The 24,418-nt window shown below is 46.8% G+C and overlaps 4 protein-coding genes and 2 non-coding genes across 7 annotated transcripts; 2 read left to right on the top strand and 4 right to left on the bottom strand.

Moving 5' to 3' along the window:
- Positions 1 to 1,074: 1,074 nt before the first annotated feature.
- rpl18a (ribosomal protein L18a) lies at positions 1,075 to 3,315 on the bottom strand. Its single transcript, XM_062483435.1, has 5 exons — positions 3,188 to 3,315; positions 2,273 to 2,452; positions 2,052 to 2,181; positions 1,575 to 1,684; positions 1,075 to 1,187 (listed from the first exon to the last, which is right to left on the bottom strand). The coding sequence occupies exons 1-5, from the start codon at positions 3,203 to 3,205 to the stop codon at positions 1,095 to 1,097; spliced, it is 531 nt and encodes a 176-aa protein (XP_062339419.1). The 5' UTR covers positions 3,206 to 3,315; the 3' UTR covers positions 1,075 to 1,094.
- LOC134038139 (small nucleolar RNA SNORA68) lies at positions 1,807 to 1,939 on the bottom strand. Its single transcript, XR_009932643.1, has one exon. It is a non-coding gene; the product is annotated as a small nucleolar RNA SNORA68 (small nucleolar RNA).
- On the bottom strand, positions 2,509 to 2,641 carry LOC134038138 (small nucleolar RNA SNORA68). Its single transcript, XR_009932642.1, has one exon. It is a non-coding gene; the product is annotated as a small nucleolar RNA SNORA68 (small nucleolar RNA).
- A 989-nt stretch (positions 3,316 to 4,304) lies between the features above and the next one.
- xpot (exportin, tRNA (nuclear export receptor for tRNAs)) lies at positions 4,305 to 13,978 on the top strand. Of its 2 annotated transcripts, XM_062482757.1 has the most exons (26): positions 4,305 to 4,434; positions 5,600 to 5,753; positions 6,319 to 6,401; positions 6,619 to 6,675; positions 6,806 to 6,875; positions 7,029 to 7,247; positions 7,927 to 8,111; positions 8,216 to 8,384; positions 8,827 to 9,063; positions 9,229 to 9,306; positions 9,420 to 9,458; positions 9,590 to 9,652; positions 9,806 to 9,930; positions 10,130 to 10,274; positions 10,573 to 10,692; positions 10,882 to 10,976; positions 11,247 to 11,316; positions 11,525 to 11,763; positions 11,985 to 12,270; positions 12,493 to 12,682; positions 12,805 to 12,921; positions 13,044 to 13,159; positions 13,283 to 13,330; positions 13,435 to 13,506; positions 13,595 to 13,651; positions 13,779 to 13,978. In XM_062482757.1, exons 2-26 carry the CDS (start codon positions 5,667 to 5,669, stop codon positions 13,803 to 13,805), a joined length of 2,994 nt encoding a protein of 997 aa, XP_062338741.1. In that variant the 5' UTR covers positions 4,305 to 4,434; positions 5,600 to 5,666; the 3' UTR covers positions 13,806 to 13,978. The 2 variants fall into 2 exon arrangements, with proteins under 2 accessions (XP_062338741.1, XP_062338742.1); XM_062482758.1 differs by lacking the exon at positions 9,229 to 9,306.
- A 2,135-nt stretch (positions 13,979 to 16,113) lies between these two features.
- Positions 16,114 to 19,582, bottom strand: rtcb (RNA 2',3'-cyclic phosphate and 5'-OH ligase). The gene is made up of 12 exons (XM_062482761.1): positions 19,398 to 19,582; positions 19,045 to 19,123; positions 18,892 to 18,959; positions 18,695 to 18,794; positions 18,438 to 18,594; positions 18,177 to 18,333; positions 17,851 to 18,010; positions 17,489 to 17,664; positions 17,159 to 17,347; positions 16,954 to 17,064; positions 16,679 to 16,798; positions 16,114 to 16,561 (listed from the first exon to the last, which is right to left on the bottom strand). Exons 1-12 carry the CDS (start codon positions 19,488 to 19,490, stop codon positions 16,454 to 16,456), a joined length of 1,518 nt encoding a protein of 505 aa, XP_062338745.1. The 5' UTR covers positions 19,491 to 19,582; the 3' UTR covers positions 16,114 to 16,453.
- Positions 19,583 to 19,789: 207 nt separating this feature from the next.
- fbxo7 (F-box protein 7) lies at positions 19,790 to 23,995 on the top strand. The gene is made up of 10 exons (XM_062482762.1): positions 19,790 to 19,976; positions 20,240 to 20,362; positions 20,538 to 20,802; positions 21,300 to 21,545; positions 21,662 to 21,806; positions 22,068 to 22,151; positions 22,248 to 22,346; positions 22,457 to 22,633; positions 22,998 to 23,035; positions 23,251 to 23,995. Exons 2-10 carry the CDS (start codon positions 20,241 to 20,243, stop codon positions 23,575 to 23,577), a joined length of 1,503 nt encoding a protein of 500 aa, XP_062338746.1. The 5' UTR covers positions 19,790 to 19,976; position 20,240; the 3' UTR covers positions 23,578 to 23,995.
- The last annotated feature ends 423 nt before the right edge of the window (positions 23,996 to 24,418 follow it).

Here is a 24,418-nt window from a genome sequence, read left to right as displayed (position 1 = left end):
TCTGTATTTATTTGACACTATCTGAGCACTGGCTCATAATAAAACGGAGAATTCAAGCTGAATGTTTTTCCATCACTTGGTGAGGTCCATCCTACCAATGCCCACCCCAGTCCCTTCGCATAGGTCTCGTCTCAGGGACCACACCCTTTCCCCCAGCATGCATCCTGTCAATGAGCACGGCCTACCGACCTGAGCTGAGGCCATTGCCAAAACTGAGCTCAATTTATAAAATATTGAAGCATCACTTGAATGATCTGCATATTATGGATTTGACATCATAAAGCATGATACTAAATAATAAAGTGAAATTCCACATCAACAAAGTGCACATAGCTCTCACCACTCGTAACAAATACTGCTTTTCCTCATCAATAAGACATTTATGTCCCTGGTGGTCTCCTAGGAGCTGAAGAGTATTAAGGGATTGGAGGCTGTGTGCTACATTAACATTAGTCGATGGTTTAGTAATTATCATAAAATCAAAATTAGAACACCTCCCTCACATTTAATGCATGTAAAAACACAATGTCCCTTTGGCATGACTCACTGGTGATTTGAGTTGGCCTGATCATAGTAGTATTTAGAACTTTACTGAAAGAACAGTGCCACCATGTGTTAATACAAGGGTGGAATAAAAGATTTAACATGACTGGTGAGTTTTAGCTCAATGCTACCATCTTGTGGTTTGTGGGTTAATTAGTAGGAATGAGATTCTCCTATACAAGTTCACATTTAGCTACTTAAAATGATCAGGTGGCAGCTATTTTGTCCTTTCTTGGGCAAAGACAGTCTGCAATGTGAAACCTACCTAGCCATACACAAATAAAATACAGTATATAATTGGTTGATGGACTAGAATTTGATCGAAGCTCAGTAGTTTCTGTAAAACTCCAAGTGTTGTGCATGCAAAAAGTAATCTACCAACCCCATTTCACAAACGGTGTATTGATAAGGAAATGTGACGCACCTTCAATACATTTTATGACAATTAATCTGCTCAAGATCATTCTTAGGTGGATTAATGAAATCTGCACGGTTTCTTTTCTGTATAAGACATTTTATTTTCCCCAAATGGTGTGAACAAGACATGTCCTTTAGAAGAAGGTGTTTGGTCTCTTGGTGGTGAAGCGGGGCTTGTGCTGGCGACGCAGCACCCTGTGGGGCAGGGGGAACTTGATCTTGGAGTCCTGGAACAGGAGATTAAAGGGTTTGAAAGTCTGCACCATTACAATTGCATATACATAAACTGTCTATGTGCAAGATAATGGATCTTGGATCACATGTTGCCAGTTTCTTAACCGCCAGGTTTGGAGACGAGAAACAAAAAATCTGGAAGAGGAATCTGGCGTTTGTCTGGCGGGCATTTAACCAGAGCTGACTTAAATAGAGTCAGTCCAGTGAGAGACCCGCTTATTCAACAGTCATTTTGACAAGTAATCTTAGCGTTTGTGCAAAATGAAAGTCCCCCCTCAAGTCTTTTTCAGAATAGACTTGATGTAATGTAGATATCCACTAAGGCCTAACACACATCCATGGAGGCGGATAATTCGAGGATGCTGTCCGCCAATACTTACGTGGAACTGCTTGATGGCAGGTCTGCGACACTTGTTGGCGGCAATCTCCTGGACCTTCATGATCTGGATGGAGTGGGCGCGGGCACGATGGCGGGCTCCCATATCCCGGTCTGCAAGGAGCAAAAAGGCAATTTAAAACTTTTTTTTTTTTTTTTTTTTAAAGGGACAACCAGTTGACATTACTAATTCAATGTTAACAAGTGTATTTCTAGGTTTGGGAGGGAAGCAGGAAAGATGTTGAACCTTGATTTCACTTCCGTTTGCACATGGAGCCAGTGGAAGGCGACAAAGTACTCATTTTATTTATGCACACATGACAAGAGCATTATACAAAAGAGATAATGACCTTTGGGTTTGCGTGCCTTCAAAACACTCAACTACCACCGCGTTTGACTTTGCTAGACGGTGTATCACACGACGGATCTGGCGACTGTAAAGTGTATGGAGGGTGACGTATGGCTGTAGTGCACCACTTACAGCACTGTGTGACCGCTCCAGATGTGGTCAGGTCTCTGTACTCTCTGTACATGTTGTGGGTGCCGCTACGAGAGTCGTAACGCAGCCAGATGCCAAAGTTTTTCACCTTGAGTGGTGTCTTCTCGTGCACCTGGGACACCGCAGGAGGGGGGAAAACAGTCTCTAAGCAAGTCCACCCATAACTGAAATGTGCGTGTAGGCATTCACCGCTCAGAACGTACCAGGCCGCAGTAGACTGTCTCTCCAGAAGCCTTCTTCATCTTCCTGAGCTGAGAGACGAAGTACCAGAAGCGAGACTTGGCCACGACATGGTTGGGGGCGAAGATCCTCATGCGGTACAGAGGAGGAGTGGGGTTCTTGGCAGAGGGCAGCAGGCGCCCAATGACTTTGTATTCCCTAAGCTGTTGAAAGGATTAACAGATTTGAGTACAAGTGGAACAAAACTTGCATATGGAAAAGATGTAGAACCTTGGATTCACTTTCAAAGGCACTGCAGCAGCAGAGAAAGGCGACAAGGTACGTACTACTTTTAGCACACCAGACAAGATCAAACCATTTATTTGATAGGATCTTTGGGTTTAGGGTGCATTCTAGTCGACTAACAACTTGTTATAATGGCTTAAATGTATAATGTGTAGTAAGTCGGTAACTGGTGTGGTCTATTAGCTTTGAGTCATCAGTTGATTTGTGAGTATATAGCTAGCTAGCTGTAGTGCTGAACTGTCGTTAGCTTGCCCTGGTACTACAGTTGTACTAGGCCTTAGACTAGATAAATGTCGTAAGATGTTAAAACTATTATTTTGTTGAGCAAGAGTAGGACACAAACTCGATACAATTCACTTTACAATATGGCTTATGTTAAGTAAACTCGTCGTTGTCTTGACTGCCGCTGCAACTCTAGCTAGTAAGTTATGCAGTAACACACCGTCCACATGCACATGGCTCAACACAGCAAATTAGACGCCATATTGGGAACGAACAAGCATCGGTCTTCAAGACCCAAAAATGTGACGATCATCTTTACTTTATATAGCATTTTATACATTAACCAATTCGCTAAAACTTTAAATACGTAAGTAGGCGATAATATAGCACTTTCTGACCCATAGCTACGATAAATAAAGCATTTTACATACTGTGCCAGACGCCTTCATGGTGTCTCTCGCTGACTGCCACTGTAAAAGAGGAAGTAGAAGGGCGGAGACTGCACACGTCAAGTACGAAGGAAGGCGGGTCTAATGCTTTCAATTTTCTGATTGGCGCGCTGCAAAAAAGTAGTTGTTCATGGTTGTTAACGTAATTAAAAGTGAACATAGAACATACGTTTCATTAACCATTTTTGTCGGCGTAGTAGTGTTAGGTGAATATGATGGCTTAGTTTGTAGGACAATTAATTTTGATATTCATTTAACCTAATGGACTACCAGTTAATGACTAGTTTATTTGTTCAGAAATGTCAAATACATTACATTACATTACTGCTATTTATTCAACAGTGTTTCAGACCCACACGGATCACCTGCGATAATTGGTTTACATTAATGTTATCCATTGAAGTGTATAAACTATTGATCATTTAATATAAATAAAACACATAAATATAATGTTTAAGATTAAGATGAAGGACAAATTATAACTACATTTGTATTATATCATTAGCTATGTGTATTAAAACAGAAATAATTGTCAACCAGAAATAATTCAAGATTTTCTTCCTGTGCTCGTGACCCAGCTAAATACGATTCTTCCCATTTCCGTCGAATCGACACGCTGCACTACAGTCCGACCTCAGTCCAGTCCTCAATAACATTTCCGTTATAGCAAATTTGCCTTCACAATAAAACATTACCAGAAATGTGGCATAACCAGTCAATGGGCAGAACTTGTGAATCCATGGACATTCCATGATGCTTGGGAATTTGAAGCCTTTAATATTACAAGTAGGCTAACTATGACTTACAGAACGCGAGTCAATATCAATGTATTTTTTCTTTAATAAGAACTAGTAGTCTGGTTATTTGTTCTATGAATTTATTTGATCAGTCATACGTTTTCATGATGTTTGGATTCAAACCAAAGTTGACAGTTATATTATATTTACTTATATTAAGATATTTACATATCAGTTGGGGTCTCCATGCGCTACAACAAACATTTTTACGACCTTTATTTTGAAGATGTTTTAAAGATTTTGACCGGAACTCAGATTACTTACTGAGGCTGCCTTCACCCTGGTACACACCGTGCAAAATCCTATAGCGCACTGCTCGATGTGGGCCATTCTGACAACCTAACTAGCTAACTCTACTGGTTACTGTTCTGTGGAATATTCTACTTTAGATACACTGACGTCAGGGCATAATGCGATAAATGTGTTATTACGGTAAGGTATTTTGACGATCTATTATTTGTTTAATGCCGAATACTTAGTGGCTTGGAAATGATGATTTAACTGTCTAATTTTAACACCGTGCAAACGCAAAGCGTGGCTGTGCGCGAGGTATAGCAGCCGGTACGCCAACATTTTTTAAGTCGTGAACACTGCTCAATGAGTGTGAAGTATAGATGACAAAACATGTCAGAATGAATAGTTGAAAACAACCTATTTGGGCTGGGAAGTTATTACGTTAGTTTTGGTAGCTACTAGCTTGCTAGCTCTATAGTAGCTAGCGCCACTCCGTCTCTGCCATATGTATCCCAACTTTTTCTGAGGAGTGGTTGGGGTTAGCATTCTGCTACTACCAGGCTAACGCCACTCTAGACAGTCATACGATTTGTGACATGATGGACTGTCTAACTAATGCAACTCTGAAATGATTCTCTCTGTGACACATTTAGCGTTCGACTGATGAATAGTCAATGACCACGACGACAAATAGATATTTAATCTTCTTGCAAATGTGTTAATTTGTATCTGTCTAGCTAGCAATCATGGTGACAGCTTGGCATGTCGCACTAGCTAGCTAGCAAACTAATTAGCTAGACTAGTTAATTGGATATGTGGTCCATTCAGAAGGAAAATTACTTATTGTGGTCGCGATGTTGAAGCCGTGTTGCATCATACGTTCTGCGCAATGTAACTGATCTAGTAGCAAGGTATGTGTTGTTCACTGCCTGGTTGGTTTGTAGCTATTGTTCGATCAGTGCGAGAGGCCAACTTCAGGGTTTTGTGTACCATCAATAAGCAACACACTGAGTTTTTGTTAATTCAGTGTAAACACTGTCACTCAATATCAAAATGCCATGCAGGTCTAGTTTGTGTTTATGCAGCCGGACTATACATGGTATAATTAGTTAGTCACTCAGTGTCTTTCACAAGTAGGATACTAAGTGTCCAACTCAAATGTGGTGAAATACACACTGTTGTTATGTTTCAAGTTGTATTTATGTATTTCATAGTCAACATAAGACTGGTAGTCAATTTCTAGGAAATCTTAAGACATCCTTCTACATTATACTGTAGAAATTAGTAGATATTTCTCTGGCATTAGAAAAGCACCTCAACAGAACGACAGCTGACCATCATGGGTGTCTCTTTGTGTTTCTAGATGTTCACAACCTGCTTGCAGGTATCAGAAAGGATTGAACCCATAGTGGAGTCTAGCTAACCTACCAATGGCCTGCCAGTCTATAGCTGCAATCATGGACGAGCAGGCCCTGCTAGGGCTGAACCCTAATGCTGATGCCTGCTACAGGCAGAGGGTAAGTGTGTGTGTGTGTGTGTGTGTCAGCCTGTCTTGGTCAACAGCTGGGGAAATAATTATAAGGAAAAAAAAAAACATTGATTATATAGACCGTCCAGAATGCTCTTGTAGCTCCACAAGAAGACATGAGACATTTTTTAAATGACTAATTGAATCTGTATCTGCAAATGTGTGCTTCTACAAATCTACTTTGTGTTGATCCAAATATTATTTCTCCAGAACAATAAATGTAGCTCAAGCTACCTTTTTTTAAAGCACTTTTAGATTGTTGTTGCCAGGCAGCCTTCATGTTTTGGTATCCAAACACCCACCATCTTCTTGCCAGTAAAGAAGGCTTGCTGTAAATGTTTCTCTCTGTCAAGCCCTCAAGGCTGTTTGCAGACTGTTGGTGTTTCGTGTGGGTGTTTGTAGAATCTGGTGGTTAGGCGACATATAACAGTTCTAGGTGTAGAGGATCTTTGTCCTACAAGTCTGCATCACAGTCTCTAGCCTTAGGTCGTATTCACCCCAAACTGCCTTGTTGTGTGTGACACGCTCTCCCCCCGTGACCCTCTCCTCTCCAGGCGATGGTGTATTTTGAGCAGCTGAAGGAGTCCCAGGATGCATGGGAGGTGTGTGCCGAGGCCCTGGCTAAAGGCATTTACAGGTGAGATGCAGCTGGCATGCCCGTACGCACAAGAGTACAAACTGCCCATACCGAGGCTGAATCGACACGCTCAAGTTTCTTCCTGTCCAAAGTGACATCCAGTGAATAGAAGTCCTTAGTCCCTAGATACCTTCATCTAGTGTGTGTGCCGTGAAGCAGTATTTCAAGGTTCAGTGTGTGAGTTACCACCGTTGTCCCCCCCTCTTCTCTCTCTCAGTGACGACCATGTGAAGTTCTTCTGCTTCCAAGTCCTAGAGCACCAGATCAAGTACAGGTAAGAGGAGGAGGGGCAGGGGCGCTAGCCCGGTGCTTTCCTCTCAGTGAGGCAGAGAGAGAAGCCACTTTGGGCCTTTTCCGCTGTCCCTGCCGTTATTGTCTGAATGGAATTTGTTCTTTTGTCACAGACACGCTGGTCTCAGTGCTGTTCAACAGCAGCTCATCAGGGAAACCCTCATGAAATGGCTCCAGTGTCAGGTGTGTGTGTTTTTATAACGACTGCAATTTTTGTACCTTACTCCTAGATCCAGGAAGTGGACTAAGACATACATTTGCTGTAATTAACCCCGCCCCCCCTTTCTGAAACATCTTTCCGTTATGCGCCACATCTCCCCCCCCCCCCCCCCCCAGCTGATGAACGCCCAGCCGGAGAAGCCCTTCATCCGCAACAAGGCGGCCCAGGTGTTTGCCCTGACCTTCGTCATGGAGTACCTGACCCTGTGGCCCAAGTTCTTCTTCGACATCTTGTCCCTGGTGGGGCTCAACCCCCACGGCGTGGACGTCTATCTGCGCACGCTGATGGCCATCGATGCCGAGGTGGTGGACAGGGACATCCTCCACTCCTCTGAGGTGAAAGCCCCTCCCTCATTGCCCTCACTCTCCTGAAGCCCCTCCCTCATTGCCCTCACTCTCCTGAAGCCCCTCCCTCATTGCCCTCACTCTCCTGAAGCCCCTCCCTCATTGCCCTCACTCTCCTGAAGCCCCTCCCTCATTGCCCTCACTCTCCTGAAGCCCCTCCCTCATTGCCCTCACTCTCCTGAAGCCCCTCCCTCATTGCCCTCACTCTCCTGAAGCCCCTCCCTCATTGCCCTCACTCTCCTGAAGCCCCTCCCTCATTGCCCTCACTCTCCTGAAGCCCCTCCCTCATTGCCCTCCCTCTCCTGAAGCCCCTCCCTCATTGCCCTCACTCTCCTGAAGCCCCTCCCTCATTGCCCTCACTCTCCTGAAGCCCCTCCCTCATTGCCCTCACTCTCCTGAAGCCCCTCCCTCATTGCCCTCACTCTCCTGAAGCCCCTCCCTCATTGCCCTCACTCTCCTGAAGCCCCTCCCTCATTGCCCTCACTCTTCTGAAGCCCCTCCCTCATTGTCCCTCACTCCCCTTTTGTGGTCATCTGAAGCGTTTTTAGTTAAATTTTTGGTTGTGCTGTTCAATGGTGCAGTGAAAGGAATATAAACTCAGGTCCACTTCAGTAAAGCAGCATATCACCTGTCGTACAGTCGCGTGAATCTCACTCATGGTGCTTCACAGGAGACGCGCAGGAATACCCTGATCAAAGACTTGATGCGGGAGCAGTGCATCCCCAGCCTGGTGGAGTCCTGGTTCCAGATCCTGCAGGCCTACCAGCAGTCCCACCCGGAGCTCACCTGCCAGTGCCTGGAGGTGGTGGGGGCCTACGTGTCCTGGATCGAACTCAACCTCATCGCCAACGACAGGTCAGTCAATAATGTCTGTCTGTTGCCATTTTGACAGTTAGTCGCTGCGAACCTGTGTCTGGCTGCCGTATCCCAGACTTAGCGCGTGCGTCTCTGGTTGCCAGGTTTGTGAACCTGCTGCTGAGTCAGATGTCGGTGGAGGAGCTGAGGGAGGAGGCCTGCGACTGCCTGTTTGAGATCGTCAACAAGGGCATGGACCCTGTCGACAAGACCAAGCTGGTGGAGTCCCTGTGCCAAGTGCTGCAGTCTGCCGGCTTCTTCAACGTGGAGCAGGTTAATGGATTCCCACTGTTGGTTATCTCTTAAGCGTGAGCCATAGGTTAAACCTTCAGCGATGCCATGTTGTGTACCGTAGGCCTGCGCCATCTGTGTTTCTAGGTCATTGTAGATATCGCTATCAGGCTTGGAGTCCAGGGGCCTCAAGTCTTGTTTACTGAGCCACGGGGGACAGTCCCCCCCCCTCCCCCCCACAGTCCTAAGCCAGGTCAAAGGTCGTGTTTCTTCTTCCCCTTCACCTCCTCGATACTAAAGCGTTTCCCCTCTCTCTCTCGCTGTCTCTCTCTCTCGCTGTCTCTCTCTCTCGCTGTCTCGCTGTCTCTCTCTCTCTCTCTCTCTCGTTGTCTCTCTCTCTCGCTGTCTCTCTCTCTCGCTTTCTCTCGCTGTCTCTTTCTCTCGTTGTCTCTCTCTCTCTCTTGCTGTCTCTCTCTCCCCTCAGGAGGAGGACGTGGACTTCCTCGCCAAGTTCTCGCGGCTGGTCAACGGGATGGGCCAGTCGCTGGTGCTGAGCTGGACCAAGCTGGCCAAGGCGGGCAACGTGAAGGTGGCGGCGGAGACGCTGCAGGCGGTGGAGGCCAAGGTGCCGCTGCTCCTCCAGCTGCTGGTGCACGAGGACGACGACATCTCGGCCAACATCGTGGCCTTCTGCTACGACTACCTGCACGTGCTCAAACAGGTGGGCGGGCGGCCTGGCGAGGGCCACGGGATCGGAGGAAGGGGGGGGGGGGGGGTAAATAGGTCAGCGGTCAAAGTTCCCTTAGGAAAGGAGTTGTGCCCAGGGAACGCCATAGGTGTGAATGAGCAAACGGCACGTTTTAAAGGATTTCTTCTCCCCTCTCAGGGGTCAGACTGGCCTAGTAGCATGCAGGTAAGGAGTGGAGAAGAAGAAGCCATTGAAGAGAGCTGGGACATAGCCAAGGTGTAGGATTGGCAAGACCCCACCAAACTCAGTTCAAATGGATTCCAGCCCCTTTGTGCTGAACTTCAAGCTGCCGGAGGTTTATATGTACTAATGGGATTTCTCCATTTCAGCTTCCTCAACTGACAGACCAGCAGAAAACCAACATTGAGGTGAGATTTGTTTTGTGAGAGGAAAAGGCTTCTTGAGTGGAAATGCCTTTTTTTCTTCATTTCTTAGACTTTATCAAAGCTTGAACGCCGATCAAAAGCGAGACAAGTAATCTCTCGCTCTTTCGAAACAGGCCATCATGCTCGCCGTCATAAAGAAACTGACGTACGACGACGAGTACAACTTTGAAAACGAGGTGAACCTTCAGTCTTGTTTGGTTTCCAGAACGATCAATCAAAACCCTTGCAAAGCTGTGGAATAGTTCTCTCTCTGCCCATGCCTCACTGCTCCTGTCTGTCTGTCTCCCTCCCTCCCTCCTTCTCCCCCTCTGTCCCCCAACCTCCTCCAGGGGGAGGACGAGGCCATGTTTGTGGAGTACAGGAAGCAGCTGAAGATGCTTCTGGACCGCTTGGCTCAGGTCTCCCCAGAGCTGCTGCTCCAAGCTGTGCGCAGGGTCTTCAGCAACACCATGCTGTAGGTCCCCCCCCCCCCGCCCAACACACACACACATCCTGAACCTCACCATGACACACCAACCCCTCCTCACTCCAGGCTCAGTCACCACCGGGGGCGGTTCCCTCACGACGACTCTTCTTAGGCCGACACACTTTTGAATGCGTTCCGACGTTGATGGTTCTCGATTGCACGCGTGTCCCCCCCCCCCTCCTGGCAGGAACTGGCAGACGACTCCGTTCATGGAGGTGGAGGTGGGCATCCGGCTGCTGTACATGCTGGGGGAGGCTCTGCCGGCCTCCCACGGGGCGCACTTCTCCGGGGACAACGCCAAGTCCAGCGCCCTGCAGGACATGATGAGGACGGTCAGTCACCACACACGCACACGCGCGCGCACACACACAGCGCAACAGCAGACCGCTCGAACAAGACATTTAGAAAATGCATGTGAATAAGAAGGCGGAGCTTGAATTTGAATATATAAATGTCCGTTTTTTTTTATTTATTTTTTTTATATATATATATATATATATATATATATATATATATATATATATATATATATATATATATATATATATATATATATAATTTTTTGGACAACCATTCAAGCCAGTTATGTGCATGTCTGACACATTCTACCTTGCCACCCGCCTCTTGCAGCTGGTCTCCAGTGGGGTCAGTGGGTACCAGCACACCTCTGTGGCCCTCGAGTTCTTTGAGACGGTTGTGCGATACGACAAGTTCTTCCTCGTGGAGCCCCAGCACATTCCAAACGTCTTGGTGAGTGTTTCAAACGCCTTCCACCGCTAGTCACTTCTTAAAACCACACACGCACGTTGTTCGGTCTCCTCCCAGATTTCCGTGTTTTATCGAGCTCGAGAAAAGGAGACAGGCACGCCCTATCTTTTGTGTACTATGTCAAATGTCCGCCGGGGTGGTGAATGAGGTGTTTTTTGGGATTGTGTGTAGATGGCGTTTCTGGACCATCGCGGTCTGAGGCACAGCAGCCCTAAGGTCAGGAGCCGGGTGGCCTACCTCTTCTCTCGATTTGTGAAAACGTTACAGTAAGTCTGGCCCACACACACACACAGTCTCATACCTCTGCTCACTGGCCAAGAGTAATGGATATGCAAACAGCATATGAGAGCCATCTGATATCAGGAAATAGGATCACGCGCCCAGCAAAGTCAACAAGTGACTAATCATTTCTGACCTAAATGCTTTGTTTTACGGGTACAACACGCGGTTTGTTTTGGTAAATATCCTGCCCTACTGTGAACCCCTGTGTTGGTAGTGTGTCAGCGTGGATGCTAACATTAGCCCTGTGTTGACAGTAAGCACATGAACGCCTTCATAGAGGACATCCTGACCAGGATCCAGGACTTGCTGGAGCTCGCTCCTCCTGTAAGGACACCCCGCTGGCCCGCACCACAACGCCACGCAACCCCCCCTACACACGCAACCCTATTGAATCCACACCAATCTCCGTAGCTTCCCTTTACCATAACCTCACCAAGAAGACGTATCTTAGCTTTGTCGTGTGTTAGCCTGACCCTTGTTCTAGCCCAGCTGCTGTAACGCACCCCCCCCCCCCCCCCTTTCTGTCCTCCAGGAGAACGGCTTCCCCGCGCTGCTGACCAGCGACGACCAGCTGTTCATGTTCGAGACAGCGGGCGTGCTGATCGTGAACGGGGAGAGCCCGGCGGAGAGGAAGCAGGCGCTGATGAGGAGCCTGCTCACGCCGCTGACGGAGGCCTTCCGCCTCCTGCTGGCCAAGCTGCCCCAGGAGGCCGAGGAGGAGAGGCAGGCCGCGCTGGCCGACTGCCTCAGCCACGCCGTGGGGTTCGCCAGGTACGCCGCCCCGTTGCATGGTGGGATAAAGCCATTTCCTGGGGTTCAAATCCGGCTTTGGCACTTTTCTGCATGTCTTCCCTTCTCTCTCTCTCTCCCTGTCTTTCCTGTCACACTTCACACAGTCAGTCCGATAAAGCAGGAAATATATAGAAAAAGGAAAGTTCATAAAAAGGAAAGTTCATAAAAAGCACGACTTCCTCCCCCCTCGCTTCCTCCAGCCGCACCAGCAAGGCCTTCAGCAACAAGCAGACGGTGAAGACGTGCGGCTGCACCGAGGTGTACCGGGACTGCCTGCAGGCCTTCCTGCCGGCGCTCAGCTGCCCCGTCCAGAGGGGCTCGCTGCGCAGCTCGGTGCGCTCCTTCCTGCACCGCATGATCATCTGCCTGGAGGAGGAGGTGCTGCCCTTCATCCCCGCCGCCTCGGAGCACATGCTGAAGGACTGCGAGGCCAAGGACCTGCAGGAGTTCATCCCCCTCATCAGTCAGATCACGGCCAAGTTCAAGGTGTGTGTGTGTGTGGGGGGGGGGGGGGGGGCTTTAGGATGACTAGTCAAATCAAGAGCAAGCTGGAGATTAGATTGGCTTACTGTTGTGTTTAGGGCATGTCCTTGGCTTGCATTTCTCCTTGCGTTATTTCGAGCAATATGGAACGTGAGGGCGACAGACAGGTGGGAGATTTGTAGCCGTCGGCTCTGACTGTGACCGTGTGCGGCGGCGGCGGCGCAGGGCCAGGTGTCCCCGTTCCTGCAGCAGGTGTTCATGCCGCTGGTGCTGGCCATCTTCGAGGTCCTGGCCCGGCCGGCGGAGGACAACGACCAGGCGGCCGCCCTGGAGAAGCAGATGCTGAGGAGGAGCTACTTCACCTTCATCCAGACCATCGCCAGCAGCGGCATGAACGAGGTCATGGCGGGCCAGGGTGAGTCGCTTCCCACGGACAAACGTTTTGGTGGTGGGCCAAGACGCGGTCCCTTTTCTCTCGGGTGTGAATGCCCCCTGCGCTTGTTGACACAGAGCGCCGTTTGTCTCCCGTCGCGACAGGAGTTGAAAACATCGAGAGGGTCCTCTTCACCATCATCCAGGGAGCGGTGGACTTCCCCGACCCCATCGCCCAGAAAACCTGCTTCATCATCCTCTCCAAGCTGGTGGAGCTCTGGGGTAAGGGCATCGCTGGACGTAGCCTCGAGAGGTCTTGTATGGAGGAAGGTTTGACATCACGTCGGTATGCGACTGCTATGCTGACAGTGTGTGATGGGCGCTCATGTGGTTTCTTCCCCCAGGAGGAAAAGACGGAATGGTCGGGTTTCCCGACTTCATCTACAAACACATCGTTCCAGCTTGTTTTCTTGCTCCTCTTAAGCCCACCTTTGACCTCACAGATGCTCTGACAGTTCTGGTACGTTACTAAGAAAGGAACTGGATTCTAATTCATTATTTATTTTTTTAACCTGGATTCAATTGAAGAAATAGACGTCAATAATATTTTTGTATCATGTTGAACCTGTTTGTTTCTCTGCAGACGTTGTCAGAATGTGCGCTGACGTTGAAAATGATTCATCTCAAAAGGGTTCGTCTCACATTTCCACTCAATGCCACAGCTTTTGCAACAGTAATGTGGGAACACGATTGTACTTCATGGGGTGTTAATGCGAAGACCTTTCTCTGTCATAGGGACCGGAATTCATTCAGTACCTACAGCAGGAGTACCTACCCTCCCTGCAGGTGTCACCTGAAATCACACAGGTACCATAATAGCTGACTATTCTGTTTCTATTGTATAAAAAAGTTATCCAGCTGTTTGACTAGCGTTTGTTTTTGTGCCTTGCAACAGGAATTATGTCAAGTGCTGGAACAGCCAGATGTTAAGGTCCTCAAAAGCTACATTAAGGTACGTGAGCTACTGACTGGACCTTGAGAACGGCACAAGCTCACTGACGTGCTTCGAAAGTTACAGCCAGCTGTAACCTGTTCTGTTTCCTTCACTGACTTTCAGGCCTTTTTTTTTCTCTCGATAGGCATTTTTTCAGCGAGCCAAACTATAAAAAAGAAAAAAAAGAAACTGGAAGTTCAGAAGGATTGTGAGGACTCAGAAGAGAGAAGAAAGGAGTTGTTGGTGCCACTTGCAACGAAGAAAAAAAAAAAACAGAGACTGAGCTTAGCATAGGAGCTGCTTTTGCACTTAAACATGTAACTGCATAACGAAAGCCCATCCTGTGTAAGTGGGGGAAATGAAGCAGGAAAACAAGACGGAGGGGGCTGTCACTCCGTGTCGGTTGGCCACAACCCTCCACTGACCATGGACAAATCAGGGACGTGCTCTCCATGGGGGATTGGAGCCCTGGTTGGGCAAAGACGGTTTGTGATTGGTGTAACCACTCAAAAGACAGGAAGTAAACTATAGAATATAGTGGGGAAAGTTCAATAATGGTCTTCAAATGGTAAATTGAAAGTTTGCTGCCTACTCTACCTAAACATGTTTTGGTAATGAACTAAAAAAGACCTGAACAAGTGACTATAGGAGTTGAGAGGCATAGCTTTTTTTGGTTAAACATGATTTTGACAGGAATTTTTGTGGAAAAATAAGGGCTGGATTGTGACAATTCTGTTGAATGGTGGCATTGACTTTTATGTTTTGGAATGGATTTATTTAACCTTTTTTGCAGTTTGAAGTGACTTACAGGAGAATTCAAGTGCTTATGGTCCTGGTTCATTGTGCATTTGCCTTCCAGGTTTACCGCATACCTCTACCCCGCAGTGTTTGCATGTCTTAGGTATAACGGCATTCACATATCGTTTTTCCTGATATTCTCAATGTTATTGGTCTCATGACAGTAACGAGGGTATTTCTTTCCTTGGACATCATTTAGAACATGCTTGTGTGTTAGAACTGCATCTCACCTGTACAGTCATGAAGTTTATGTAGTGATCCACTACAGTCACGTAAAATGTTCCCTGAACTGGACGCCACTGACAGTTTTCCTAAGCGTTTGCACCAGTGTTTCAACTGTTACTTTCAGAAGGAAATGGAAGAGAATCGGTGGAACAAAATGTAAATAATGACCTTAAGAGGATGTTCAAGTGTAAATAGTTTCTAGGTTTAGGCTTTTTTTTATTTTTTATTATTGTATTCCCATCTGAAAACTTGTGCAAACGTTTAGTGAATCTGGTCCTTTTATGTACAGCAATCCCAAATAAATGTTGCTAGTGTACAGAACAAAACATTCGGAATCTAAATGCATTTTATATTGAAGAATCGGATGATTGTTAAGGCCTCTGACAGAACACGATTATGCAATGTTGATTGCCTGCAATACTGTGAAGTTTACCTGCCCAACTGCTCCTTAGGTGTGAAGACTATTTTCAGTCGCAGTTTTGAGTACGCGAACCCAACCCCATCTGCATCTACCCAAATATCAAATGTTCCCTTCAGTGTTGTACTAATTTTAGTGAGACATGTTTTCGGTCAAACCATTCAACATAATTGAGTTGTACTTTTAATGTCCCATAATGGCATATTCTGTACCCTATTCATTTTGTCGATCCATCACTGAAGTATCTTGGCTACGTCAGCACTCGAATCACTACATTTGTTGTTTAGGCAGACACAGGCAACCTATTTTGTGAGTGTAAACTGTAACTGTGCCTGGGACACTGGTAATATTTTATCAACCATTTAGTTGGGTGTTGCTCTAAGATGATAATACCGATTTATTTGACTTCCACCACAATTTGGGGTGTCATCCATGCCGTCGCTGTTCTTTGCTGTCATCTATGCCATGAATTGCATTGCAATTTAAAACTTTAATTGTGGCTCTGGTTTACCTGGATAAGGTCTGAGGAACATTTCAAAAATATTTTTAATAAAAGGTGACTTTTAAGAAGTCTTTAATGTGAATCCTAAGACATCAAATGCTGTATGGGTTGCCAATGCCGAGTAAGAAATCATTTCAAACTGCAGTTTCCAAAATGGTTTTATTAGTGGATTATGGGAAAACCATGTTAATTGCATCTATGCCAAATATGAGGTAATTTGTTCATTATGGATTGAAATGTCTGAGAATGTAGGGTTTATTTTTTGATACTGAGATGAACCTTCACATCTGTTAGTACCTACAAGTGTTTACTAATATGCAGTCTTCATTACCCCAGCACAATCATTTGCAGAAATAAATGTTTGTGTTCTAACAGTAACATGGTTTATTATCAATTCAGTTGCTATCCACACCCCTATTATTGAGATGACAGCTGTTTGCCACATGTAGCACAAGATGTAAGATTTGTCAAGCCCATTGGGTTAGGGACAGCTGAACATGCACGAGAAAATCAACAGTAATCAGTTGATGCGGTTAGTCTATGTTCTCTTCCATCCTTTATTATCTGACAGTCAAAGCCCACATTATAATAGGCCACAGCAATTGGCACCAATAAGAACAAAAAATGTATTAAGTTCTCTCGTTTAGTTAAGAAATTAAAGTATGAAGTCTCCTCTTATCCTTTGACAGCTTGAGAACTGTACAAAATCATATTCGTAAAGCTTTGGAAGGCTTGCTTGTAAGTCATACCATTCGTGTTCCTTCATTTACAGACAAATGTCAGGCCACACTTCTCGATGGTCAGCTCACTTCCTTTAGAGTCGCTCATGAACCTTCTAGTTCCAAGTGCCCATAGTCTCTAGCTGAGCCAAAGCGCGTTACCCCTTGATTACGGCAATTGGTCGTAGTTTAATAGCCTTCTTGCTTATTCCAGCATCGTGGCATGTGTTGACAACATCCGTCACATTCTTGTATGATTCAGGAGCCTGTATGGATAGAAGGATCCCCGCTGTTATCATTGAAATAAATAACACTTCAACAACTATGCATTGCGTGTCAAATTGATTTGTAGCAAGGCGTGTGTGGGTCTGCTTTCGGCCTACCTCCTCCATGACTAGTTTGGGCGAGGCCACTCGAATGGCAATGCCCTTGTCTGCCAGCTTGTCCAACACATCCTGGAAGTCCAAGTTCCTGCGGGACTTGGCACGAGACAGAGCGCGCCCCTGGACAAACAGAGCAGTTGGAAGTTGTGGCGAGTTAAACCAAGCGAAAAGTGAAGTTAGAGAGACGTAGTCACTGCGATGACGGTGGATGGTTGAGGATTTAGAAAGTGACGCGTGATAAACTTCAGGAAGCCTGGATTGAGGGGAGCTCATACCGCGCCATGGCAGGTGGTGCCAAAGGTCTCAGTCATGCCCTGCTCTGTCCCCGTCAAGACATAGCTGCAGGTGCCCATTGTGCCACCAATTAACACCGGCTGGCCTGTAAGCTGACAAAACAAAAGTACACGCCATACTAATTAAAGTACAGTTTCCGAAACAATGCCGTTCACTTGGGCCACGGTTCTCGGCCGCGGCGGTTACCTGGTAGTCCACGGCGATGAGGGGGTGGTGCGGGGGGAAGGCCCGGGTGGAGCCCTTGCGGTGCACCAGCAGGGTCTTCTGCTTGCCGTCCACCATGTGCTCCTCCACCTTGGCGATGTTGTGGGACACGTCGTAGATCACGTGCATGTCCAGGTCGTCTGGCGTGGTGGTGAAGACCTTGGAGAAGGCCTGCGGGACAGAAGGACAGAACCGCGGACGCGTCTCACCGTGACTGAAGACTTGAGATGAATATGCTTCATCTATGCTTTGGTCTGCAGTGACCTGATTAACCAGGGAACTGATAACCAGGGAGCTGGCAGGATGGGGTACCTGTCTGGTGAGGAAGGTCATGGAGGAGCGGTTGACCCAGGCGTAGTTCCCTGCGGCGGCCATGCCCTTCAGGTAGTCCTGGCCCTCATCCGATGTGATGCGAGCGCAGGCCAGCTGCCGGTCATTCACTATGATCTTGTCCCTCTTCATCGCCTTCTCCATGGCAACAAGGGCATCTACAAAGGCGAGTTTCATTCAATACACATTTCTTCCCCTCCCACACACGTAACCACATTTAATTATCGGGCGGATAAGGGTATTATGTGATGACTGGGACCTATCAGCATGCAAAGGGAGTAATCGCTGCAGCTGATGCAATTACGTAGCAAGCAGTCGTTCTGACATGGCAAAACAGCGCCCACCTGTGGCCACCTGGTGCCCGAGCCCCCTGCTGCCACTGTGGATCATCACGCACACCTGGCCCTTGTGATCGATGCCCATCTTCTTGGCCGCGTAGTCGTTGTAGATCTCATCCACCACCTGGATCTCAGCATAGTGGTTCCCTGCCCCTAGTGTTCCCAGCTTAGAGACAAGAAGCAGCACATATATTTACTACAACTAAAATCGTCAGTGGACATCATGTATCATTGTCATGTTCATGGCAATCATGTACTAAGTCCACTTTAGGTTCAGTAGGGTTGTATGGGGTGATGGGGTCCGAAGACCCAGGGGAGGTCTTGGAAGATACCTGTGGCAGGCCCCTCTTCTTGGCCTTGGAGGAGACCTTGTTGGGGTCAGCCTGGAGCATTCGGCCATACTCCTCACAGTGCTCCTTGTCCTCTGCCCAGGCGTAGCCCTCCCTCAGGGACCAGTCCACCCCCATCTCCAGGGCCTCCTCAAGGTCCCTGCATCACCAACACCATGGCATGTCACATCAGAGATACGGTCATGAACGGCTGTCAGTGCCCGTGGGGCCCTAGGTCCCTCCCTCCCCCTCTCTCCTCCTTACTTGGCGCTCATGGGGATGACCCCCTTGGAGCCCACTCCCACTGGGATGTGGTCAAACAGCGCCTGGGCCAGCTGCTCCTTCACCGGCTGGACGTCCGCCTCATCCAGGTTGGTCCTCAGCAGACGAACGCCACAGTTTATGTCGAAACCCACACCCCCTGCAGAGAAGCGGTCGCCAGACCAGACGTAAGTCACACGTGCTGTGTGTGTGTGTGACGTTATTAGATGGTGCAACAGCGACGGCAGTCAATCTTGTACCTGGGGAGACCACAGCAGTGGGATCACTCATGTCAAAGGCAGCCATATTTCCAATGGCAAAGCCATACCCCGAGTGGACATCTGGAAGTCCAATAGATCTCTGGGGATGATGTTTGGCAAGATAAATTGCTATGTTTATTTTGACAATTCAACACAATTTATAGTTGACATCTCGGTTGAAATGTAAAAGTACTTACATGTACTATTCCTGGTAGAGCTGCCACATTCCCAATCTGTTTCAATGCCGGGAGAAACCCACCAAAACCTAATAAACGATATATTTAAATGTATCAACCAAGCTTATGTAAATGTAGCATGTATGGTTCTGTATGGCATGGTGTCATATCTACCTCCTCCTTTACAAGCATTTCGTAATTCCTCAAAAATCAACTTTTCAAGGGGGTCGTTAACGTAGAAGACGCCTTCCACCTGAAAAACAATTATTGTTAGCGAACTAGCTACAAGTCAATGCTCTCTACCAAACAAGAGGCTATTACTACTGGTTTAGATCTAAGGGATTGATGCGGGTGTGGACAGACTATGTTACGTATTATTGAACACACAGTCAGTAAACATAACTTAAAAATAACTTGGATGCATTTAAAATGATCTACGTCCACGTCTACCACATGTGCTAACTGACGTAGCAACTTAGCTTCGTTAATGCCAAGCCCAGCCATGTCATTCAATACAACTTGTTCACCTGCATGTTCGGTACAAAGCCCTTTTTGATACGCCAACAGTTCTTGCCAATTTTATCCATATATTGCAACTCGTCATTGTAACTTCTGCTCATTTTGGTGGTAGAAGCTCAAAATATATTGAAATGTGATCACTGATCAGTGTTAGAATCTGTCCTGACAGTAACTGGCATACGCAACTACGGAAACTCAGAGGTACCGTAATACAAAGCAAAACGCGTTAGGATTATTATATAGTTTTTGGTTTGTAATGACAAAACAGTTTTTACAAACCACTTAGTTTTTATATAATAATATTGTTTATGTGAGTATGTTTTGCACACATCTCACACGAATACAACTATATTTGTTTAATTTCTGTTTCCGTAGAGAAAGTCAGCATCCCTCATCGTTTTCCGTAGTTGAAGTCAAACACAACATAAGCTGTAGTCTTGTAGCTAGTAAATTACTGAAGACTGTCCCCCTATTTACCTGAATCAAGCAATGCGACCATACCCTAATGGTAATAGTTTGATCATTTATTAGGATACGTTGTTTAGATGTTTTGTGACACGACGTAAACCGACTGGCTGCAATTAAACGTAAGTGCTTGGTTACTTGTTGGGTAACATTATTAGCTAGTAAGGTACCCTGTCAAAACTGCATGGTTTGTGCTACATAGTAGCTATCAAGAAGGCTAACTTTTGGCAGTAATAGAGCTAGCATCCTAACTTATCCGATCTGCTATGATTTTGTCAAGAAACGAAACCGAAACATGAATACATAGGGAGGAAGACCCAGATATGTAGCTGTTAATGACAGATGCGAAATGTGTAATCTACGCCTTTCTTGGGGTCCTTCTAAGCATGAAGCTGCGTGTTAGAGTCAACAAGCAGACCAGCCGTGTGGAGCTGGAGGGAGAGGAGCCCACCATCACAGAGCTAAGTATTCAAATCAAGGAGATCCTGCTGCCTTCCCATGGACTCAGGTCAGACCCCTGTTTCGCCCTCTTGTATTGTATTTTAACTATTGGTATTTGTAAAATTCTAGAAGTCCACAAAGAAATGCATTTGTAGCTATGGGCGACAGTTACTCCATAATTACTCAACAATGGTTGTTAAGGCTTAAAGCAGTTTTTTTTTTTTTTCTTCTCCCACCTCCAGCCCGGACACAGAATTCACCCTGTCCCTGAATGGCACAGAGCCTCTCTGCGACACAGGACAGACACTCTCCTCATGCAGCATTGTTTCTGGGGATTTAATCTGCGTAATCCTGCCTCAGTCTGTGGCTGTGCCCTCCGCTTCCCCCTCATCTGTGAGCCAGGCTGCCAGCCACAGTGGTAGAACCTGCCCCAGCAGCAGCAGCGCGGCCGCACAAACACCACCACCCAAACAGACGAAACACTCCCATGCCATGCATTCTAATGAGGTGAGCACTCTGTCCTCCAAAAAAGTGATCTGATTCAGCAGCGACTCTCTCGAATGACTCGGTGCGATTCAAAATGGATAAAATATGCAAATCACTTGATCCATGATGCAGTCAAAGGGAAAAAAGGAGAGAGACACACAGCCCTGTAGCTAAATATTCATATTCAAAGCTTTCGAGCTGAGAATGAAAATAATACTCACATTCTCAACTGACAGCAGACGCCCTTGGATTTAGGGGAGATTGTGTGTGTGTGTTCGTGTGTGTGTGTTGGAAAGAGGTGCTGAGTCATCCTCTGTACTTTCTGGCAGGCCACCACAAAAATATGTAGCATGGTTGTTATGATTTTATAACTGTTCTATATATTACCATGTATCGATGTAAACCCTGTTTAATTCAGGACTACTAAATAATACGCGTTAAAAAATGTTATGGCCCCAGTGGTGTCCTCTTGAAAAGTAATTCAAAACACGTTTTGTAATTCTCCATCCAACATTTAGCCAGGCACAAGCAGCAAGGTAGCTGAGATGCAGACAGATCCTAAACAGGAAATGGCCCCTGAAGAAGAACAGGAAGCAGAGGCAGCTCCGCTCACCTTGGAGCCCATGCTGTGTGACGAGGCAGAGGAAGGCAAGTTGCCTCATTCCTTGGATGTGCTCCATCACAACTCCCAAAGCGGCAGCCCATTTGATGCTGTCATGGTGGTCGTGCACCTTCTGATGTTGGAGACTGGGTTCTTCCCTCAGGTGAGGTGAACAGCGAACAGGAACTTGGCATGTTCTATACAACAAGCAGCCATACAGAATACCACAGTATATACCAACATAGAAATGACTGTGGGTCTCTGTGTCTGTCTGTGAAGGGTTCAGAGGTCAAGCATGGTGAGATGCCCAGCGATTGGCGGGCAGCGGGAGGGGTGTACAGGCTCAAGTACACCCACCCTTTTTGCGAGGACAGCCTCATCCTAGTTGTGGCCGTTCCCATGGGCAACCTGCTGGCTGTTAACGGTGAGTCAGCCCACATACGATTCTGCATTTTAGTCTACAACCTCCTCTTACATTGGCAACTTAATTAATTTGATATGTATTTACTCTCAACCTGTTTCTCCTATTACAGAAGATTGTTAGCTCACATAGGTTTAGGATTATTTACAATCAAGATATGAAACCATGTAGAATTGAGGTTAGACTGCGAGGTAACAGTGGAGAGGAGTAGGACCAAGAATTCTAATGTACTTGTACTTACAAAAACCATTTAAACTTCTACAGCCTCCCTGAAGATCAATGAGAAGGTGGAGAAGGTTAATAAGCTGACACTGAACCCAGTTCTCTATGTGAATGGCATTGTACAAAGTAAGTATGCTCGGACCAGGAGCATGCATGGATGTACACCAAACCCTTCACGACTCGACTTAAATGTGCACTTCTGCTGTGTCGCCCTCGTCACAGGAGAGGATGCAGCCGCCAGTACCTACAAAGACCTACGCAAGTTGTCGCGGGTTTTCAAAGACAAGATGGCGTACCCCGTGATAGCTGCAGCCAGAGAAGGTATATGTGTGGAGCAGTATGTGTGTTTTAAAAAAAAGATTGAAAAAAGGTATTCATATTATGACTATTGTTATTAAAAACTCACTGTCTCCCTCTGGTGGTGCCAACAGCCATGGCGCTCCCGCCCGTGTTTGGCCTGTCTATCCTGCCTCCAGAGCTGCTGTTGCGAATGCTGAGGCTGCTGGATGTGGGCTCCCTGCTGGCCCTGTCGTCCGTCAGCAGACACCTCAACACTGCCACTGCTGACTCCACCCTGTGGAGGCACTTCTACCGTCGCGACTTCAGGGGTATGAGGCCCGAACACACACACCCTTATTTAGCATGCCAGTCCCTCAGTCAACTGTCGACTGATTTCCAGAATACTAAAGGTTTCCTTGACCGGAATGAGTATTTCATAACGGCAACTTTAAGCCCTTTAATGTTACGTATTCTATATTGTTTATTTGGTTCATTCAAGATGGACAGGAGACATCAGTGAGCTGTTGTCTGTGATAAGAAGCTCCCTCCCTGAGCAATTACACTAAATGCCAAATGCAACAGCTCATTCCAAATGTCAGGGCCACAGGTTATATTAAGTTGTGTTTGTTAAAAGTTGGTATGGTTTACGGCTTCTCTGAGAAATCTGCTTCATTCTTCCATTTCATCATGCAGATAGTCAGAATCCTGTCAGAAACACAGACTGGAAACAAGTGAGTAATATCCTTTCCTAGAAGAGAAACTAACTCAAATAAATGCCAGCATTCTTAGGAAATTCTGTCACGCTGTATTTCTCTGTGTCTGTGCACGTAGTGGACCTTTCAGAAGCTAATTGAGTGTTTAGTAGAGACCAACCAAAGCTTATCCATTTGTTGGCTCAGGTGCCCAATTGTTATGTTATTACAAGATAATATTCCTCCTTTCTCAGCTGTACAAGACCAAGTACAAGATACACAAGGAGGCCTCCCGTTATCGGCCCATGCCCCGTGTCCTGCCCTTCCCGCGCACCTTCCCTTTCCACCCCGGGGCATTCCACCCCATCCCCCCCCCTCTCTACCCCCCCGGCATCATCGGCGGAGAATACGACGAGCGCCCTAACCTCCCCCACGGCCTCCTTCCCAGGCCGCGCTATGACCCCATCGGCCCGCTTCCAGGTCTCCCAGGTCACGATCCCGCGGGAGGACTTCTGATTGGACGGCGGGGCCACAGGCCCTCTGGGGGCCGGCCGGCGGACATCCGGCGGGGGTTCATCTGACGTAGAGCTACGAGAGGGGGCGTGTTTATCTCACGATGAGGAGGCACAGAATAAAAGTAGGGGTGGAGTTGGACGTGGCTTCCTGGCTGGTGTGTGTTGGGGTAGCTGCCTGGCATTGAAGCAGATCAGTTGCACCACTTAGCTTTGTCTCCTAACCTCGCTCTTTCTCCTACCATATTGACCGTGGGTCGAGTTTGCATTTGAGCTCTTTCTGTCTGTCTTGAGAGGTTAGCTTACTAAGACTAAATAACACGATGGGTGAATGTCCATCTTGTGTATTGGAGTGATTGATGAGATAATCGCATGGAGGATTGGGGAGAAAATGTTTCACTTATTCCCTTTAATACTTGGGTGAACACATTTTATAAATTACAAGACAAAAGCTTTCAATAAAATCCCCAAAAAAGCTATTGACTGATTTGTCTGTGGTCTTTTTTAGCCCATCTCCATTCCGTAAAACAGTCCCATGAGGGATGATTAAATGCAAGTGCTCCACAACCTGACTAGACTGTAAAAATCCTATTGCCCCGTGTGCTATGTTCTTAAAACTGAATTATTGCATACATTTTAAAGCCACTATTCAAGTTTATAAGATGCATATTTAATGGTGGGCCTAGTGACATTGTAATACCGTAGGCTAATGAATGTACATGGTGCATTCTCATATAGAGGAAGCAGACCTGTAGACCGCATTTCATTTTTGAATAAAGGAATAAGTCTACGTTAGTTCAGCTGGAAGTAAACAAAGAAACAAGACTCGATCTGATGGATGTCTACAGTGAGCCGCGGTCCGCGTGTCGCTGGCTGCTGCATGCTTTGTCTTCTATAGGATTTCAAATGA

Source organism: Osmerus eperlanus, chromosome 17 (genome assembly GCF_963692335.1).
Source record: "Osmerus eperlanus chromosome 17, fOsmEpe2.1, whole genome shotgun sequence".
NCBI classification, from domain to species: Eukaryota; Metazoa; Chordata; class Actinopteri; order Osmeriformes; family Osmeridae; genus Osmerus; species Osmerus eperlanus.
Note: the sequence above shows the minus strand (reverse complement) of the source record. Positions and strands in the feature narration are given on the sequence as shown.

Excerpts from the sequence above, each read along its gene's own strand:
- rpl18a (XM_062483435.1), bottom strand. Across the intron at positions 2,182-2,272 it reads AGACAGTCTACTGCGGCCTG|GTGCACGAGAAGACACCACT; the intron begins GTACGTTCTGAG and ends GCGGTGTCCCAG. Across the intron at positions 1,188-1,574 it reads CTGCCATCAAGCAGTTCCAC|GACTCCAAGATCAAGTTCCC; the intron begins GTAAGTATTGGC and ends CTCCTGTTCCAG.
- xpot (XM_062482757.1), top strand. The coding sequence starts at position 5,667 with ATGGCCTGCCAGTCTATAGCTGCAATCATGGACGAGCAGGCCCTGCTA. Across the intron at positions 6,676-6,805 it reads GAGCACCAGATCAAGTACAG|ACACGCTGGTCTCAGTGCTG; the intron begins GTAAGAGGAGGA and ends CTTTTGTCACAG. Across the intron at positions 10,693-10,881 it reads AGCACATTCCAAACGTCTTG|ATGGCGTTTCTGGACCATCG; the intron begins GTGAGTGTTTCA and ends GATTGTGTGTAG.
- rtcb (XM_062482761.1), bottom strand. The coding sequence starts at position 19,490 with ATGAGCAGAAGTTACAATGACGAGTTGCAATATATGGATAAAATTGGC. Across the intron at positions 19,124-19,397 it reads GCTTTGTACCGAACATGCAG|GTGGAAGGCGTCTTCTACGT; the intron begins GTGAACAAGTTG and ends ATTGTTTTTCAG. Across the intron at positions 17,065-17,158 it reads TCATCGCCGTGGACTACCAG|CTTACAGGCCAGCCGGTGTT; the intron begins GTAACCGCCGCG and ends TTGTTTTGTCAG.
- fbxo7 (XM_062482762.1), top strand. The coding sequence starts at position 20,241 with ATGAAGCTGCGTGTTAGAGTCAACAAGCAGACCAGCCGTGTGGAGCTG. Across the intron at positions 20,803-21,299 it reads ATGCCATGCATTCTAATGAG|CCAGGCACAAGCAGCAAGGT; the intron begins GTGAGCACTCTG and ends TCCAACATTTAG. Across the intron at positions 22,347-22,456 it reads GATAGCTGCAGCCAGAGAAG|CCATGGCGCTCCCGCCCGTG; the intron begins GTATATGTGTGG and ends TGGTGCCAACAG.